The sequence below is a fragment of the Emydura macquarii genome, unplaced genomic scaffold (assembly GCF_026122565.2).
Source record: "Emydura macquarii macquarii isolate MOO-44397 ecotype Brisbane River unplaced genomic scaffold, CSIRO-AGI_Emac_v2 contig_1119, whole genome shotgun sequence".
Classification (NCBI taxonomy): Eukaryota; Metazoa; Chordata; order Testudines; family Chelidae; genus Emydura; species Emydura macquarii.
The window spans coordinates 14,245,784-14,266,577 of NW_027131256.1; the positions used below are offsets into that span (position 1 = coordinate 14,245,784).

The 20,794-nt window shown below is 43.0% G+C and overlaps 1 protein-coding gene across 1 annotated transcript; it reads left to right on the forward strand.

Moving 5' to 3' along the window:
- Window positions 1-1,585: 1,585 nt before the first annotated feature.
- HHLA2 (HHLA2 member of B7 family) lies at window positions 1,586-19,415 on the forward strand. The gene is made up of 9 exons (XM_067546429.1): window positions 1,586-2,616; window positions 3,087-3,174; window positions 5,173-5,484; window positions 5,970-6,230; window positions 9,980-10,288; window positions 11,084-11,086; window positions 16,974-17,042; window positions 17,575-17,717; window positions 19,140-19,415. Exons 2-9 carry the CDS (start codon window positions 3,120-3,122, stop codon window positions 19,413-19,415), a joined length of 1,428 nt encoding a protein of 475 aa, XP_067402530.1. The 5' UTR covers window positions 1,586-2,616; window positions 3,087-3,119.
- Window positions 19,416-20,794: the final 1,379 nt, after the last annotated feature.

Genomic DNA, 20,794 nt, shown 5'->3' on the forward strand with positions numbered 1-20,794 from the left:
ATCTCTGCCTGCTGTGTGCTCCATAATGTCTGTGGGACAAAGGGGGAGAAGTTCCCATTGGAGGCAGATAGGCTAGCCGCAAATTTTGAGCAGCCAGATGCCACTGCAACACTGAGAGCCAACCATGGAGCACTGCGCCTCAGGGAAGCATTGAAAACCCATATTTGCAATGAGACACAGTAATGTGTGCAACATATCGGTGCTGTGCTTTCCCTTCCCATCCCCCACCCATCCAGTTCCGTGCCATCCCCCTGGCCTTTTCCCCTCGCTCATCCCCTTGCTCTCAAGAAATAAAGACTGATGAATTATAAAGTAGGACTTTTTTATTGTTGATCCTTAACAGTGGAGGGGAAGGAAGATAATTTAACATTTCGCATGCATTGTCAGAGAACTGAAAGGGCAAACAGAACCAAGTCTGACTGTGCAAACAGCAAAAAACACACATTGCCAGTCCTTAAAGAGGTGGTTGCCTCTTTCTGCTTCCCTCAACCGGCGATGAGTGGAGCACATACTGCACCCTGCTCAACCTCCTCCGACACTGCTTGGGGATGGGGGCTAGGAGAGTGCATTAGTTCAAAGTTTTGCAGGGGCTACTGAGGGAGTCTCTCCTACCACTGAGATTCCTGAAGCTCAACCAGATGCATGTCTGAGTGATCCCTTATTATACGCAGCATCTCATCCTGTGTTGTATGCTCATACTCCTGGGATGCCTCCCTGTTGTCCATCTCCATGTTCAGTTTGTCTGATAATGAAATCCTCCATGCTTTTAACTCTGTGTCAGCAACCGCAGACACATTCATCATCTCATTGAACATGTCATCCTGATTTTTGTTTTTTGCCTTCTTATCTGCAACAGGCGCTCATCAGGGGTAGTAGAGGCCTCATTAAAAGCTACACTGTCCACTGAAAGGCAAGCAAAGCACAAGGTATCCATTGTTAGCTGGTCCCATGGATGAAAAGCAATGTTACAATGTAAAAAAAACTACCCTTTATATTCCCAAGGGAATGGTAGACCTGCATAACAGTCTCTAACTATTGCACGGGTCGGAGTGCTGTTCCAGCCATGGTAAGTAAGGGACTGGTGCATCTACTGTAGGAAAATCTCTGTTGCACGTACAGCACAAGTGCATGGCTCCCCATACAGAAGGATTGTGGGGCTCCCCTAGTCCTCCCAAAAACATTTTTGAAGCGGTGATCCAAAGGGTGTGGAACGAGTAGGGGTAAAGTGTCCCTGAGGAAAAAATATGGGCACTCATTTGTGGATCCCTGAGACCCATAGCAACAAGTTGCTGTCCAGGAATGACCATGGAATAAAAGACACTTTAAAAAAAGTATATTGTGCCGGTACTGTAAATGTGCACCATCTTCCCTAGGTGACCATGAATGATATTAGTCTGCTGAGGGTCACGCAGGTGAAAAGGGAGGATTTGCTGCAAGCATCTAGGTACAGGCCTGACCCTTATGCTGCTTTGCTGTGTTCCGCGATGATGCCTGCACGATTAATAACACAGTGGTGGGGAGAAAGTGTCCTATCGTGATGTAAGAAATAAGGCTGCCCTCCCCAGAAACCTTCTGCAAAGGATTGCAGAGTACCTGCATGAAAGCTTCCTGGAGATATCCATGGAGGATTCTTGGAGCATCCCTGTGCTTATAAATAATCTTTTCTGGCGTGAACCCTATGCTTAAGTGCACCAACTACATGGAAGCTCATCCCCCCCCACCACACACACTATATTTTTCGCTGTTACACGAAACTGCACTGGGGATATAAGCACAGAAATTAGATTTGCAGTGAATACTCACCAGATGTGCCTTCCCTGGCATCTCAGTCAGTCACGCTTTCCTGCCTCTGGTGGGCTGCTCCTGTGTAGCAAACAGCTCCTGGCTTTCAGAGAGAAGGGACGCCCCATTCGCCTGCCCCCTGTTCTCTTCATCCACAGACTCATCCTCATTCATCCTCGCTTCATGTTCCCCTGAGGTATCTACGCTACATGGTGGTACAGTGGTGGGGTCATCACCGAGAATCTGACAAAGTGGGTTACAGCCCCCGAAAGCTTATGCCTGCAGAAATTAAATGTGTTAGTCTTTAAAGTGCTACAGGACTCTTGTTGTTTTTGATTATAGAGGGATAACTGTGAAATAAATTTATGGTCACATGTATGCAGAAATCAAGGTTGTCAATTAAACTGTGCCCATACCAGAAGTGGAGGTGGAGGGAAGATATAGAAGCTAGAGCCTCCTGTTTTCAGAAACGCAGACCTCTACCACTTGAGCCAAAGGAAAATCATCCTCCATTATCACTACTATTATGGCTGTTACCCCTTTGTTAGCCAATACTTGGAGTCCTGCTGGGTTGTTTCTCTTAGGAGAAATTGATTAGAAAGGTCAGGTATTTCTTTGGCACAATCCTGTTTATTCACATAGAATGTACACAAAGTCCTGTTTCCTTGAACATTGTAGAATCCAACAGTGGGTAGTTTCCATGCTGAGAAATCCAAGTCTACGCTTCCAGCCCAATAGAAGCTCTGTCTTTTGGCTTTCTCCCTGGGACATACTCACACCTGTTTCTCCTGCTTTCTGCCTCTCATACATAGAGACCTGGTCTACACTGATAAGGTAGGTCATAGAATCATAGAATATTAGAGTTGGAAGGGACCTCAGGAGGTCATCTAGTCCAACCCCCTGCTCAAAGCAGGACTAACCTCAGCTAAATCATTTTCCCTCATAAATCATGATTTTTAAGTCACTTATGATTTTGGGGGCCTGACTCCTGATTTTTGAATGCTTGTGATTAGCAGTAGTGTTGTTTGTACATTTCTCATCTAGGTCTATGATCATACAGCTGATAGATGTGAACTTTAGTTTGGAGCCCTGTTAAAGTCAGTGGGGCTCCATGTTGATTTAAGAGTTTACCCACTTGAAGGATCAGTATTGTAAACTTTTGATAACAGACCTGCATTATATCTAGAAAGACCCTAGCACATTTGAAGCTATATAAATAACATTATAATAAAGGTTGATACAGAAAAATAGGATAAACATTTTACAGGCCTTAAACTGTTTTTTTCCCTCCTCTGTATTATTAGTTAGAAATGAAACTACTGTGAATCAAAGAGGACATGAAGGTGCAGAGAATATTCATCTTTCTGTTTCATTTGCATGCTGTAATTTCAGGTAAGGTTTAGCTGTGTGTTCATGAAAATGATAAAGAAATTAAAGGTTTTTTTCTTCAAGTAGTGAATTAAAAGGGATGTTGTTAAGATAAAAATCATGGTAAAGAATCAATTTAAGTTAAATTGATACAAGGCACTCAAAGCAAAATAAGGCAGTCCACATAAATGAATTGCACTGATATTTTTTCCAGTTAATATCAGTTTTTAAACAGATCTATTTCAAACTGGTATAATTGTCTCATGTTGACAAAGCCTGAAGTAAAATGGTGCAACTTGTGTGTGTGTGTAGACAAGGTCTAAGGAATCAATTTAAGCTAAATTGATAAGTCAGTTTTAAATAATTTTAAGAGAGTTTTCACACAGGGATTTTGCACTCATTAAATCAATTTTAGTTATATTGTTGCACAACTTTGAATATCAGCAATGTTTAGAGAGTTCACCTTGTTTAAAGGTTTGTGCCTACTTTTGTTACTTTAGGATACATTTTCAGAAACATATTTCTTTCTTTTTTAAACTAAGTACAAATCATTTTCTTTTCAGTTAATCAGGTTTCACAGTCATCCGGTTTCCCTGATAATCTTGTTTAATAATTTTCCCTGATAATCCAGAAAACACAGATAGGCAAGACCTGGATTTCAAATGTAAAACAAGCGAAGAGTAAACTGATGAAGCTTTTTTGAAATATATGCTTTCAGGCCTTCTTGTTATATCACAAAGCAGCAAAAAGGGCACCAATCTTGTGTATACTTTCCTTTGCAGGTCACCTATAAGGAAATGGGGTTTAAAGACTAGATAAGCAACCTAACGAGTGCACTGTGCTGCCATATTTGAGACTTAGGTCACTCTCTTTCCCATATTGGGAGCTGTAATGATTCAGAAGCTGTGCTAGACTTAGACATCAGGCATTCTTCACATGATGAATGCACTGATCTGAGTCTCAAACTCACGTGCTTATACAGCAAGGCTATTCACTTTTGTTAAATTACTTATCAAGCCATTGAATCTCACTTGCTTAAGTGGACCAGCAAAGGAAAACACAAACTTGGCCATGCCCTTTTTTGCTTTGATATATAAAGGCTGCTTGAAAACAAGAAAGCAACAGTCTAAGAACAACAGGGTTTCTTAGGTAGGTCTTAGCATGCTGGAACTTTCTGTCCAAAAGCACCAGCCCCTCCCCACTGGAGAATCTTCATTATCTGTAGCAGGTATATTATTCTCTGTAGGCTATAGCCCTCAGGAGTACAACATGATGAACACACACCTTTGAGCAGGTGTCACATTCCAATTCAATAGCAGTGGTTAACACACAGTTGCCCTAGTGAAAGGCAAAGTTGGTCCTAATTCCAAATACATCAATCAATCAGGCAGCAATTTGTAACAATTCTGTGGTTATACTGACAGCATCAGTTTTCAGCTATTCCACCCAATGTTGCTTCCCAGGACTAAAGGGCAACAGCAGAAAGAGCACCCAGGAACTTTAACTTCACATCAACAGGCTCCCTAACATCTACATAAAGGAGAATCTCCATTAATGCTATGTTTAGCTGATAAATGTTAGAACAATATAAAGGACTAAATAGCTAATGCTGGTATAGTGCACTGGAACTGTGAAGCACTATATAAATCCCAATGATTAGTTTAGGCACTAGAAGGCTGCAGTCTAAAATTTCAGTGATGCAGACTCAAGTATGTCTGAACATGAGTGTTGTGCATTAGAACACTGGTGTACTGGAGTAAGGATTATGTAACTGTCATCCTGCCCCTCCCTGCTTCAGGGATGTATGATGGTGACATGAAATTACAACATTTGAGCATATGTCTAAACAAATAAACAAACAAATGGTGGAAGCTCTGTACCTGTTAGGGCCAGAAGCTGGACCACATTTGTAATCTTATTTGAGGGTGAGGGGGAAGGAAGTACATGGACTCACCTAATTTATTTTCATTAACCCATTCAGAAATATTCATGCACTTATATTATGTGCATTGTGTTTTCAAGGTCCTGAAGTAATAATTGGGCGATTTTCCGAAGATTGTATCCTACCTTGCTCTTTTCCACGTGCTGAAGGTGAAGTAATTTACTGGAAGAAAGGGAACAAAAATGTGCACAGCTACTACAAGAAGGAGAATCATCTTGAACTTCAAGACTCTGCCTACGAAGGGAGAACATCCCTTTTTCATGAGGAAATTCCCAATGGAAATGCCTCTTTAAAACTGAGTAACCTGAGCCTGAGCGATGAGGGCTCCTACAGCTGCTACGTGGGGACAATTCAAGATAAAACAGAAGTAGAAGTGAGGCTGAGTGTAACAGGTCAGGAGGATATTTAAAATTTCTGAGCTGCACAACTAGCAAATCGTATTCTGTTAGTGGTCACCTGAAATTAAAAACCTCAAACCAGTAATAGCACCAATATCATTCCAGCCTGTCAGCATTACAGATAAAGATAAAGCTCTATACTTCACTATTGCATTTCAGCTGTAAAAGAAATAGCCTAGTTCTAGCAGAGGATAAAAGCCTACAGTGCAGTCATTTGAGGTTAAATCACTGCAGGTCTGCAGGATGCAATTGGGTAGTGGATGAATTTAAATAGTAAATGGGGAGGGTGGATCTGAGAGAAGCTGGGAGGCTGATGATTAATAATAGGGCAAAGTGAACACTGTAGTCTGAAATAAACACAAGTAATTGGATTTGGCTTCTGTATTCTGCAGATTCTCTCCTATATTATTGCAGAAAACCAATCACACTAAGTTAAAAAGAATGTTGAAAGAACCAAACTTTTTTTTTTGTCTTTACAGTTTTCCCCTCTTATGCAATGGAATATGAAAAACATGACACAGAGAGACTGTTGAAATGTTTTGCCTTTCATATTTTTCCTGAGCCAAACATAACATGGACATATAACAGCACATCTATGCAAAAAACAAAAACGAAGGTAACCCAGGATGGCCCTCTCTATTCAGTTAGAAGTGAGCAGAGCATTACAGATATAGTTTCTTCTTACCAGTGCCACATTCAACTTCGCAACCAAAATTGGACTGCTGAATGGAAAATGGAAGGTAGGACTGAAGTATTCTCCATCCCTTAAACATATGTAAAATCCGGGACAGATCACGAGAGGGCTGAGCCATAATGAATGCAATGCATCTAGATTGGTAGAGAGACAATAGTTAAGGTTGCAGCACCTTCTCTAGAACTCAGCTAATTATAAAACCAGGATTACCAGGTAGCCTGAAATCAATAAAAGCCCCTCAACATTGGCCCCCAGGTTTCAAAAGTGTGAAATGCATTTATTCTGCATGTGGCAGCTTCATGGTTATGTCTTGACCATGTGGGTTTTGCACCTCCCAAATTGCACAACAATGAATTTAGCGCTTTTTCAAATTCAGAACAGTTTCCTCAATAGGTTTGTGAACCTTATGAGCCTGGCTGGAGTTTGTAACACAACCATAATGTGGTTTGGAGTGTCATTGCAAACCTATCACACAACACCACCCAATAGTAAGACTTGCCTTTAGCCAACTATAGTTGGCTGTGACTCGCCTTGTAGCTTGTACCCATAGCTAACCTTGTTTAGTACACTTATTAATTTTATATTACAGTATAGCTCAGTAGCATCTGTCTGGATTTGGGACCCATTATACATGGTACTGTGAAGATCACATAGTAAGAGATGCTCCCTGCCCTGAAGAACTTACAATGTAAATATTGTTCATGTGTCATGCCTAGACATACAACGTAAGATTTTGTCATTTTGGTTACTGCTTTTTTAAAAAAAATTAATTGTCCAAATCCATCCCCCACCTCTGCCTGGTGGGTCTTGCCTACATGCTCAGGGTCTAACTGATCACCATATTTGGGGTCGGGAAGGAATTTCCCCCCAGATCAGATTGGCTGAGACCCTGGGGGTTTTTCGCCTTTCTCTGCAGCATGGGACACAGCTCATTTGTAGGTTTAAACTCGTGTAAATGGTGAATTCTCTGTAACTTGAAGTCTTTAAGCCATGATTTGAGGACTTCAGTAATTCAGCCAGAAGTTAGGAATCTATTTCAGGAGTGGGTGAGGTTTTGTGGGTTGCAATGTGCAGGAGGTGAGACTAGATGATCATGATGGTCCCTTCTGACCTGAAAGTCTGTGAGTCTCTCACTGTCCAGGTGACCCAGCCAGACATTACCTGTGGCTGACCTAAATCACTCTCATTTCACCCTGCCTGCTCTGCACAAGTAGCAGCAGGGAGATGGGGGAATTTATTCCCCATCTTCTAGTTACTAAGCTGTCCTTGCTCAGTCTATTCCCTGTTGCTTACCTGAGTCTATTCACTACTATTTGTCTTCTCTCCCTTACTTCCCCCCTCTCCCCGATCTTATCTCCTCTAACCAAACCCAGAGGGCTGAGGGGTGCAGAGGCAGGAGCAGCAGCCTGACAGATTATCCAGATTCAAACAACAAAGTACACTTGGGTAGAAAACAGATGGTATCACTTCATAAGGAAAAACAGGGACACAGAAGTTTAGCTCTCGCCTATGGTCTATTTACTCCTGCTGCTCCAGGCTTCTTTGCGTTCACTAGAAATCCATTTAAGCAAATAACCACTGCTTTCCTCAAGGTCCTTTTTCTTAAGAGATATCTCTTAATTGGAGCAATAGCAATGAAAGAGCAAAGTTTTCCTGTCAGAGCTGTGTGATTAGCCTCAGTTCCACTACTCTGCGCTCCCTATGGTACATACACGGAATTCTTAGAGTTCTCAATCCACTCTGCACTGCCGAGCAGAATTTTGTTCTTTTGTGTGTACGGTAGCCTGTTAACGTAGCTCATTAATAGAATCCCACACCTTAAAGGTCACATGGTGCTGAATGTTATAAATGTCCTCACTGGCTAGAACATGTCCTTTCTAACAGCAAGTGAAATTCAAAAGGGTTGGGTCTGGAGAAGAATCCAGATGCCTGGCTGCTTACCTGAACCTTTTGAGATCCTGCTGCCTTCTGCTAACCAGGCAAGAGGCAATGTGGGGTGCAGGTTTTTCTCCTATTGGCCTTCAGAGTTCCCCTCCATCACCTCACATCAGCTACATCTAAACTCTGAGCTGGGGGTGCAATTCCCAGCTCATGAAGACATCCTCCTACTACCCCTCATCTGAGCTTGCACTCTATAAATAGTAGCGTGGCCACAGTAGCATGGGCAGTGGTGGCATGGGTTAGCTGCCCAAAGTACGTGCCCAGAGATCAGGTGGGTTTGCACTCCGGTCAGCAAGCCTGCGTCACTGCAGCCCGTGCTACCATGGCCACGCTACTATTTTTAGCATGCTAGTATGAAAGTGGTCACAAGAGCTGGGATTCACACCCCTAGCTCATAGTGTAGACCTAGCCCCACACACACACCATGCATACTAATGCAGTGTTGAAATGTTTTAGCTCCCTGCCCCCAATACAAGCTGCCAACCATCTTTGTCCGTACATTTGTGCCTATTGAGGTGAGTTACCCTATCCCGTGTTGCCATGTGGCTGTAGGTGTTTTTGCAAGGATTGGGGATGCGATCTGCAGGAGGTGCAGGTCTTCCATATTTTGTGATGGGCTGCTACAGCAGATTTTCATAGAGAAGACATATGTGCAATTGATGTGATGCCAGAGGTGTCTAAGGTCTTACCTACATCAGAAGATCCATCAGTGGACCGGCTGTGTGGATGGGAAGTACAACATACATTTTCTCCTCTCAACGTTGGAACCTCTAAAAGAAATCTCAATGTGATAATTTAGAGTCCCAATCCTGCAAACACTTTACTACTTGGCATAGCGCTGACTGCTGTGAGTAGCACTATTAACACCAGTGGACTACTCACAGTTGTAAGCTCTACACCTGGCACTGTGATTGCAAGATTTCATCCCCAGGCACTATGAATTTGTGCAAGTATGGAACGATTTCTGTCCCACTGACCTTCCTTTGATCACTAATCTGTAAGTGTCCTTTAGGAAAGCTATTAAACAAGAAAACAAAAACCAGTAACACACTCTGAATGTTAATATTGTTTCCCTCTCCTAATCCTTACAGGTGAGGACTCAGTTCCACCACTGTTGTTTACTTTAGGAGTTGTGTGGTAGTACCAGATTTTATTTTAGGGAATTGACTAAGCTAAAATGTTAGGCACAGAACAGTTGTGTGGAAATATTTTCCTCCTTTAAAGGTGAAAAATTGAAAGTTATGTCTAAATTTAATTTCATATTTAAACTAGTACATTACTAATGAATTTGATTTAGAAATATTTACCTGTGTTCTAGAAACCTTCGCTCTTTAATCAAAAATAAATGGAGTCTAATTAATTTTGTCCCTTTTTTGTTCTTTACTTTTTGAACTTCATGCAGCTAAGACAGTAAAAAGAAACCACGTCTTTTGTTTGCATGAGAGCCAGAAAGCAAAGCTTACACAAGATTGCAAGATTGAGAAGGGGTAACTCAGCAGGGAATGTTCAGATCTAAAAAAACCCCTTTTTTGCATAAGTATAAACAAAAATTCATTTAATATAAAGCAATTGCCACCTCTCCACACCCTCACCCCTTTTTGTTTGTTTGTTTAAACCAACTATTGAGGCTGAACTACAGTGTCTGAAATGACTCTTTGAAGAGGTGGCTTATGCAGTTGGATATCTTGTGAAGCTTATAGTGAAGTATCAGTACAATGATATCAAAAGATTGCTTAAAAATACTGCACAAAAGCTTATCAGGTGAAAATGTCTGAAAGTCTGAGCATCCTTCAGAGTAGCTTGCTCAAACCATTGCTTTCCATTAATTGTTGCTTTCTTAATTGTATATTGCAGATCAGTTTGTTAAAAAGGAAGGAGATGCTATTTCAATTCCATGTGAACTTACAGCTGAAGGATCTCCATATATTGAAGACTTCATCGTTACTTGGACAATAATCAAAGATGCATCTACCTTGGTTCTGGCATCCTTCAATAAGACATTACAACTCTCTAAACAGTTTGAAACACGACTCTCTTGGGAAGAAACCACCAAACAGTTCTTAGTAATCTTAAGGAATCTTACTCTGGCAGACAGTGGAGAATACGTGTGTAATATTTCAACACGACACTATACACAGCTCACTGTAAGAATTTTGCAAGTTGGTAAGTTGCTGCAATTTCTACATTGGAGATCAGGGGAGAAATAGGTCAATTAAAGTCTGCAAAATGTCAGGAAAAATTACCTCAAGTCCTCAGAGAGACACAGGTTGTTAGAATTATTGTTATTTATGCAGGGTATTACCACGACACTAATTTAACCATAAATTCCTTTATTAAACACAAAGGCCTATTGGTATTTATACAATTGCTATAAAAATGCCTAAAAGCAGCTCACTACATCCAAACAGTAACAAAACATTTATAGGCATTTGTTCAAGATAGTTACAAATGGGTTAAACCCAGGGGTGCTTAGACCCATATTGGTTGGCTCCAGCTTGGTCAGGCAGGTACTAACAATGAACCCTTTAAAAGTTTACGTTTTTATACCCTTGAACAAACAAATGATGTCATTATCAATTATTCGCCCTTAGCTAAGGGCTGGTGAAGCAGTTTCTTATATAAGTAAATCTTTACTGCACCTGGTACCAAATTAACTCTGTTCTATTTCTGTTATTTTAGCCCAAACCTTAAATAAGATAACACTGGTATTTTGCAGGTTGCTACAAGTGTAACACAATTACCAGGTTCAGCCCTATATCAAATGGCAACCTGAGGAGCATCTTCGGCGCCTCTCCCACATTTGTTAAATTTTTGAAGACCTTGTTTTCTAATGCATGTGTAGCCCATTTCATAATTTTGATGCACGGTTTGCATGCATGATTTATCCCTGTGATATAAGATGATACATTTGCGTGCTAGGATCTGTAGATCTGTATTTTATTATCCAGAACATTCTAGGCGGTTAGTGAAAAACTAATCTACATACGGAATACCTGAACCATTTTACTGCAAGCATTCTATTGTCCCTTTTGTTGCTAACAACAAAAACAGTGCCCTGAACCTGGCATCCCCCAAGCCCGGCCCCTTAGGAGGTTGCCTAGGTCACCTCCCCTTAAACCCAGCCCTGACAATTAATCTTCTTTCTTATGATTTCATTCTTTTTGGTTCCATGCTTTCAGCCTATTGTTCATGCTAATATCCCAACTCAGTTTAAAACCATGGTTCACCCAAATGTAATATGGGCCTACATTCCTCCAGAGGTAGAAGAATGTTGTGGTATTTTATTAGAGAAATATTGAGCTAGATGAGAAAATAGCAAGTTTATATGTCTCTGAATATGGGATTTATTTACCTGAGAGATTTGGAGATTTTTTTCTTCTATCAATAGCTGATTTTGGACACAACCTTGTGAGGTGCTGAGCATCGTCAGCTTCCGCTGACTTCAGCTGGAACTGAGAGCACTCAGCAACTTGCGGGATCAGGCCCTAAATGCTGTCTCTTGATGTAGACATCTCAACACCAACTGTCTTTACACATATGGTAAACTCACAGAATAACACTGTTGGAAAAAGTTCTCTACACAATGCCTGCTGATGAAGAAAATTCATTTTAGGTCAACACAGTTATTTTGTACAATTTTTTAATTTCATGCGAAATAGAAAACCTTTATTCAGTCTTATGAAAGTGAATTTTTTTTATATGCATGGCGAAATTTTATGAGAGCTTCAGTGGATTTTCAACTGTAAAAACTCTTGGCTCTATTTATCATCATAGTCCCTGCATTTTCCTGGGGACTCAATGAATACTTCATCCATATATTTCCAGTTCTCTCTCAGTGAAGGTTAAATATTAAGTTAAATCTAGTATTCAGAATTTATAATGTAAATACATTGTCAGGGAACACAATTTGTTGTTTGGGGTTTTTTCCCCAGTCAATACTTCAAAGCAAAAACAAACAAACAAACAAAACCTCTTAACAGCATTTGAGTAGCATGAGCTGTTAAATGCAATTACTTAGAACAGAGCTGGTTTAGGGCTCCCAGTTCAGTCTTAAGTAAAAGGAGAACTTTCAAGCACCTCAGTAGCTGAGTGGAGAGGGAAGAGGGAAGAGATAAAGCTGGGCAGAAAGGGGATGGAGGAAGAAGCAGCAAATTTAAACTGTGCCCTACCTTCTCCAAGCTTGGTGCTGATCTGAAAACAGATAACGTTGCTTCAACTGGAGTCATTGTATGTGTCTGTGAACATTTAAACATTATAGAGCAAAGAAAACAGGAGGTATGTGTTAAAGCAGCGGTTCTCAATCTTTTTTTCCCCGAGTACCAAGACATCAGGTCAAGTACCACTTGACCCGACTGGATTCTCGGGAAAAAAAACACAATGCGGCGGGGTTTCGCGGCGGCGGCGGGAGGGATTTGCGGCGGGGTTTCACGGCGGCGGGGAAAGACGGGCGGTGGGGTTTCGCGGTCGAAACAATACCCGCCGCTGAAACCCTTCCGCCGTTTCCCCATTTTCAGTGGCAGGGTTTCGCAAATACCCTTCCGCCGGCGGCGGATTCAGCGACGCGCGTACCACCCAGCCGTCCAGTAAGTACCGGTTGAGAACCGCTGTGTTAAAGAATACAGTCAGGATTCCACACAATGTGAGTTCTAGCTTCACCTTTGTTTATCAGGCAGCATACCCTGTATAAGGAGAAGAGATTTTAATTTACGAACAGGATCAAGTTATTCTATGGCCTGTGTTATACAGGAGCTTAGACTAGATGATCACAATGGCCCTTTCTGGCCTTGGAATTCATGAAAGTGGCTCTCAAATACCTCAGCTAAATTTCCTTCATTCTCGAGATTTCTTACTCTGTTGCGTATTTGAAAAACTCTCTTTGTATACTTGGAATGGCTTTTATTACAAATGAATAAATAAGCAAACTTAAAATGAAAAACTTACTGCTAAGGCTAATGCTATAAACTTTTACTACCCTAAATGAATGAGACAGTCCAACTATCAAATCAAAGTCACAGTTGGAACTGAGTCAATAAATCAAGGAATTTATTGAATTGACTCACCAACTAATTGAGTAATCAGACTGATAGAGTTAACAGGACATGGTCAGCTCTTACAAACTGGAGACTAAAGAAGGCAGTTGTTTGTTTAGCTGTAAACCACAATTGCAGGAACTTGCTCCTGGCAACTATAATACATCTTAGAGTGAGAATCAAGCTTGTTTGCTTCTTGGCACACTAAGGCCTGGTCTACACTGGCAATGGAGGTTGACGTAACGCCGCTTACGTCAACCCCCTAAAGTATCTCCACTGGAACATAAGTTCCGTCGATTTAAAGCATGGTAAAAGTTGACCTAATAAAACCACCTCTGCAAGTGGCATAGCTCTGAATTCGAATTCTATGGGTTGAATTTGCATCAGTGTAGGCAGAGCGCAATGTAAATCCACACCATTGGCCTCTGGGAGGTATCCCATTATGCCCCGTTGTGACCACTCTAGACATTCACGTTCTGTTATAACGTGGCCACATACACAGGAAATAGCTCCTCCCCTCAAGCCCTGGGAAATTTTGAATTTCTATTTCCGGTTTAGACAGTGTGGCGAGAGCTTTGTAGCTGAACTGCTCACGGCAACTGCACAGCCCAGACGCACTCCAGCTTGGAGTCGACCAGAGGTCTTGGATCTCATCAGTCTGTGGGGCGAAGAGTCTGTGCTGGCTCACCTCCGAGCCAGCAAAAGAAATTTAGATATATACAAGAAGATATCTCACAGCATGTTGGAGAAGAGGCACAACAGGGATGCACAGCAGTGCCACGTTAAGATCAAAGAGCTGAGGCAGGCTTATTGGAAAACTAGAGAAGCTAACAGCGGTTCTGGCTCCTGGCCCAAAACATGCTGCTTTTACGAGAAGCTGCATGCAGTTCTTGGCGTTGATCCCACCACTGTGCCACCATGCAGCATTGATACCTCTGAAGAATCCCAGTCCAGGATGAATGAGAAGGACTCTGTGGATGAGGAGGATGAGGCTGAGGAGAGCAGGGTGCAGGAGAGTGGGGTATCCCATTCTCCCTGAGAGCCAGGACCTATTCATTACACCAGAGCAGTCTAGCCACACACAAAGACAGTGGGAGTGATCGAGATGCAGGGGAAGGCACATCTGGTGCGTGTGTGGGGCAAATCTTTTTTTTGGTGTTTATGTCCCCAGTCCAGCTTCTTAAAAGGAGTTTGTGTTTTTGAGGAGAGGGTCTTACTGGGTGGTGGCAAACTTCAGTGGAGGGTTACTCCCGGAACAGATTATTTATGTGCAGAGGTATGCTCCGAGAATCCTCTGTGGATATCTCAAGGAAACTTTCATGCAGGTAATCTGTTAACCTTTGCAGAAGTTTTCTGGGGAGGGCAGCCTTATTTCTTCCACCACAGTAGGATACTTTTCCCCACCACTCTGCTATTAAATGAGCAGGCATCATCTTGGAACACAGCATACCAGCATATGGGTCAGGCCTGTACCCCGATGCTTGCAGAAAATCTTCCCTTTCCACCTGCGTTACCCTCAGGAGACTGATATCACACAGTCATTTAGGGAAGATGGCGCAAGTTTAAAGTACCCAACCAATACAGTCACTCCATTTTATTCCTCTGCCCTGGATGGGGTCCCTGGGCACCTCCCCAAGACTATTCCTAGTTCTAGTACTGTTGCAATGGGCATTATGGGTCAGGACACTGGTTGCCCTATGTTTTCTGCCGCTACAATTCACCCCGCAGTGTCCTCTAATCTGTTCTGCCCACCTCCTCCCAAACCAGTCTTTGGCATGTTACAGGGGAGCCATAGAGTATAAATACAGTATAGAGAATACTCTGTGGCAAGGTGGTCAGGTGCTAGGATAAGGATATTCATGCCATCTATTGCCCTCCTTCCAGTTTGGGAACCCCATTACAGCAAACCCGTCCAGTATGTCCTGCACATTTCCCAAAGTCACTGCCCTTCTTAGCAGAAGCCTATGGTTGGCCCTGCACACTTGCATCACAGCAGCGCCAGTGGTGGATTTACTGACTCCGAATTGATTCCAAACTGACCGGTAGCAGTTTGGGGTTGCCAGCTTCCATAGAACGATGGCCACTCGCTTCTCCACTGTCAGAGCTGGTCTCAAGCGAGTATTCACGTGCTTCAGGGCTTGGGACAGCTCCGTGCAAAGTTCAAAGGAAGTGGCATTTCACATATGGAAGTTCTGCAGCTACTGCTCATCATCCCACACCTTGATAACGATGCGATCCCACCAGTCTGTGCTTCTTTCCCTGGGACCAGAACTGGCACTCCATAGACTGAAGATGATGTGTGACAGCCTGCAGCAAATAGGAATTGTTCCGCTCTATGGCTTGTAGCAGGGCGGCCTCAGTAACATCGTTGTTTTCCATGCTGCAGCTCCTCTCTCGCCTTTGAAAATACTGCAGGATAAGCTGTGAGGCGTTTTTGATGCTCACAATGATAGTGCAGAGCTGAGCGGGCTCCATGTCTCTGGCAACGGCGTGTGCGCAGCATAGAAAAATGGTGCAAAAAAGCGTTTGCAGTTTGTTTGGGACAAGAAGGAAGGGGGAGGGAGCACGTTGCATCATGGGAGGATGACAAGCTCCCCAAAAGCCTCTGCAGCTAGTTGCACTGTGGGATAACTACCCATGGTGCACTGCTCAACCCAAGCGTGGTGAGTGGGGATGCAATTTGGTGGGTGAAAGTCAATTTAAAATTTAAAATAAATCGACTTCAGTCTGCAGTGTAGACATGCTAAATATTACTTAGGGTTTCTTCCCAACGTTCCTATAGGCTTAGTAGGTTATTGTTGACTCTTCGCTGGTCTGATTGCCCTACTTTGATACCACAGCAGCTCTTACTTCCTTTTTATACAGCAGAGTGGTTTTGTAGACCTCTTTCACTACCTGGCATCAGGGCCACCCAGAAGGGGGGACAAAACGGGCAGAGAGTGCCCCCAATCAGTGGTACTGCAACCCTGGATGCCAGATTACAATGCTACTCATTGAAATTTGTCCCTGTGGTTCCTCAGTCACAATAACAAAACAGGAAAAAAAGAAAAAGTTGTTTAAGGAAAAACAAAGATTCACTGGTTGCTCGCCTGGTCTTCAGAGTCAGGAATGCAGCTCAAGGGACCAGATGATGTCATCTCTGGTCAGCACCTCTCACCAGCAGGGGCAGCTTGGCTGGTCAGCCTGGTGTAGCCTGTGGCTATCTTAGTCTCCTGTTTCTGTAGGACCAGCCTTGGAAAGCAGGGCTATAAGTCTTTGTTGGTGTTGTGAAGATCGAAGAACAGTCAGTCTTCCACATTTAACATAACTTTCACGGTTGCAGTTCTAGCTTACTCTACCTTATGACACCTCCCTAGAGGTTTTCTGAACAACTCAGCAGGGCATCATCATTTGGCTGAGGTTGGGCAAGTTTGACCCTTGGACACTTTGGAATGCCCCCCTCCCCCTCCCAAACAGGCAGTTTTTACAATAATCCATGATTAGACCAAAAGCAGGTGTGTTCCAAAAATATACAGAGAGTGGGGCAAACAGGAGAGAGCTCTAAGGAAGCTGTCTCACTCCAGAGGAGCAGGGGGCTATGGTTGAAGGATGCAGATGGGCCCAACTTCCTTAAAAGGCCATAACACATTAATGAATATAGCCAATGGCCCAATGAACAGCTCCCTGTCCTTTCAGGCAGTCAGTCAGGAAGCCAATAATTCTGTTTTTGGATCTCCTGAAACAATTTTTTTGTTTAAAACCCTGCCTACAAAAATCAATGAATCCATCAATCATGTTTTGATGTTTCATCCTGTTCTGAGACTAAATTCTTTTTACAGAAATGCAAGATTTTTCACAGGAAGGGATTTCCTTTTCCCAGCCAGCTGTACTACCAGATATAGTGTTGAGTGACCCCACTGAAAGGCTGGGGGGAAGGGAAGGGGTAGTGAGCACTAATGCTGAAGGCAGTGTTTACAAGTTGGGGCCAGTTGATCTTGCTTTTTATTAGACTGTCCTGGAAGTCACCAACCCTCCGCATAAGATGACACACACAACTCTGACTCGAGACTGTGGCAATAAGTAAAGGAGCACGGCTTCAGCTCTTTGGGTTTAAAATGTATTTATCAATTGAAAGCTTATATTTTCTTAAGATTGCAGGACCTTAAAGCTTTTATTAAAAGTTAAATTTCAATTCAGTGTTAAAATTACAATCCTGTAAATGGAAAGAACAGATACGTTCCCCCCTCAGTTACAACTTCATGAATTGTAAAGGGGAAAGGAGCGATGGACTGATGCTCATTATGGACTGCTGTGAGTCATAGGTCAAGCTTGCACAGCTCTGTATTTCACTTAGATGGAGCACATAGGTTTTAAACCTTTGGAGACACTTGAGAAATGTTAACAACTTCTGTTTATTTGGAATTAATATGAACTATGTAGTTTCAGAAGAATCATCACATTACTACTGGATAGCTATCGTGCTGCTGATTGTCATCGTCATCATTGCCATTGCCATTGCCGTATGGTGGGCTGTGAAGGTATGCATTGCTTTAGTTTCTGTTGTAAAATCCCTTCCACAAAACGTTAGAACAACAGTTGTATAAAAATACAACTAGAAATAATAAGGTCAGACTTTGGCTGCTCGACAAAAGCATATTTGATTTAGTTTAGTTAAGAAGCTGGCAAAAGACTGAAAATATAAAATCATACAGGTTGTAATTAATATTCCCCTATTCCTTGTGGTTAATAAGCAACCCCAAGGTCCCTATGGACTACAAGCAGTGTCTGCGTTGCTCTGTTTTAGATGTTGTTGCATTGGCTGACTGATCCAGTATAGGTCTGGTTTGCACCCCATATACCTAAGGTGAAGTTAGGAAGTTGTTTTTCTCTTCAAGAGCACACTGCACCAAGCAGATCTAAAAAACGATCCCCAAAATAGTCTCTAAATTGGGGAGGGGGGTAATCCAATTAAAAGAGAAGCTGCAGGCAAGCATATCTAGCCTTAAATCTGGCAAAAACTAAGCTAGATACATCCAATCTGTGTTATTGAAATGAAAACACAACTGCTTACATACACCTGTAGTGAGCTTCTCTTCCCCCAAACTCTTTCAATCCTTTCCTGACCCACAGATCCAAAGCTTTTAGGGAGGCACAGGGATTGGGTCTGGTTTGCTGCAGATCCCAAGCCATCTGAGGTTAAAGGCCACTCCTCTGCCCACTCTCAGGGTGTGTCTATCCTACAACAGATACAGTGGTGTACAGCTACAGTGCTGCTGCTGTAGTGTAGACATGCCCATGCAGATGGAAGAGGGTTTTCTGTCATTGCAGGTAATCCATCTCCATGGGAGGCAGTAGCTGGGATATGGAAGAATTCTTCCATCATCCTAGCTGCATCTACAGAGGGGATTAGGTTGACCTAACTGCGTCACAGGATGCAAAATTTTTCACTGTGCTGAGCGATTTAACTAGGTCGACTTAAGCTTTAGGGATAGACTAGGCCTTGCTCTTTGTATTGCTTTATTCCTTTCCATGTGCTTAGTGCAATAAGGAAACCTGTGTGCTTTAGTCCCTAACTCAAACCTAGACCAAATTCCTATTTAATGTGGACTTCTGCTGGCCAAGGAGGAAAAGATAGCTTCTTACTACCTTAATTCCTTTATAAATCTTGTCTAAAACAATCAACCAGCATCTCCTCCATGGCACAACTGGTGTATGGAGGACTGCGTTGGAATTGTAAGCAAGCACTTCAAGCCTACTTGCAGGCTAGGGAGGCTCTGTAACAAAGCATGTGATTGGAGTCAGTTTGAAAAGAGCCAGTTTAAAGCAAGAAGGGGTGATGTGTGCCTCCCTGCCTCAGGGAGCAGTCTGGTTTTCTTCCTCTCTGTTTTGGGTTCTTTTGTATATTATTTTGAATTCTGTGAAATAAAGTAGTGTTATGTTGCAACCTTCCAGCAAGATTATTTATGTTTTTAATCTAATTTCTCTGTGTGTATCCTGTAACATAGAAAAAAAGGCAACAGAGAACGCCCACCACAGCGGCAAGAGAGAGAGCCCAGACAGGTACCGGAAGTACGGGACAGGCCAGGACCTCCAGCCCAGAAGAGCCGCTGATGGAGCCGGATGCTGAGAGAGGAGCTGGAGAAGAACCTGGTTACCCTAAGGACTCACCTGACCTGCCTGAGCCAGTGGATAAACCAGACAGTAATAACTTGGTGGAACTACAGCTGTCACGCTACCGCAGGGAAGCTGATGACCACCCTGGGCCACAGGTGCATGGATAAAAGGGAGGAGAAAATAGCCCAGGGGTAGCCAACTTGGGTTCGGTTGGGCTCGCACTCGAGCCTTTTGTCAGTGTGTTTCGGCTGGACCCCACTGACCCAGTGACAGAATACTCTGCCACTGGTAGGGCCCTGGGCTGGGACGCAGTGGAGTCAGGTGGGCCTGTGTCCCCCTCTCCACCTTACCTCACCACCCCTACAATGGTTGCCTCATCCTGTCTGTAAAGCCTCGGTGGGCTATAGACTGCTTGCCCCACGCTGCTTGAGGGCATGGGCTACAGACGCTGAAGACCTAATCCCCTATATCAAGTTTGCCCACATAGGTGTGACAGCAAGAGGGCATGGCCTCTCTCCGATACTACCAGGTAGCGATGGGCCACATCCTCCTCATGGGGCCATATTAGAAAAATAAAGAGAGAGCAAAGATAAAATGGCTGCATATGGACAGTTTACAATTTAATGAAAAATGAGACGATTTTACAACATATGCTCAGCGACTTGAGCTGTATTTTCATGCAAATGCTGTGGAAGGTACAGATGACTGTTTCCTAACACTGGTGTGTAAAACCACCTTTGCAGTGCTTAAACTTTTTCCGCAAAAAACTGATGAGCTGGAATATAAGGACATAAAACAGATTCTAAAGAAGCATTTTGTGCCTACCGCTAATTTTTTTAACAGAACGATGTAAGTTTCATATAAGAAACCAGATAAAAAGAGAAAGCATCTCTGAATTTTTGGCAACCCTGAAAAAACTGCTACTCATTGTTTTGGTAATTTTCTGAAGGAGATCTCAGCTCAATTTGAATTAGGAGAGAGGCTGTTGGATGTTGTGTGAGACAAGGAACTGCCACTGGATAAAGTTGTGGCAACTGCTCTGTTTGAATTCATAAAGAAAATTGCACCAAAATTTGAAAATTAATTGGCCTCATCATGCCAGGCTGGAAAGAAAGGCCTCAGCAGTAGTGGGTGAAAGAAACACCACCACTGGCTGGTGCCTCTCACAGGATCCAAACAGAACAGAAAGGGCCCTCTTTCCGTGTTTAGAGACATCACACTGGCAGGAGCAGTGGATCCTTAATAAGCTGCAGCGCAAGAAGTGCTTTAAAAGGGGCCATGCCAGTGGGCTTGCCACGGTGCACCAGGGTACAGCAAAGGATACGCCAAAAGGAAGCCATCAGTGCCTTCAAGTAGGAGCCACCATCCTAGTTACGTGACTATGGAGGAGTCAGGCTCGGAAGCAGGTTGCCCCAGATGAAAGGATGCATGAGCTGTACCCGGTCACAGGACTGCGTGCGGTGGGAAATGGACAGACATATCATCCCCTGTATTATGTTACTGTAAAGGTAAATGCTGTAATATTGACAACGGAAGTAGATACAGT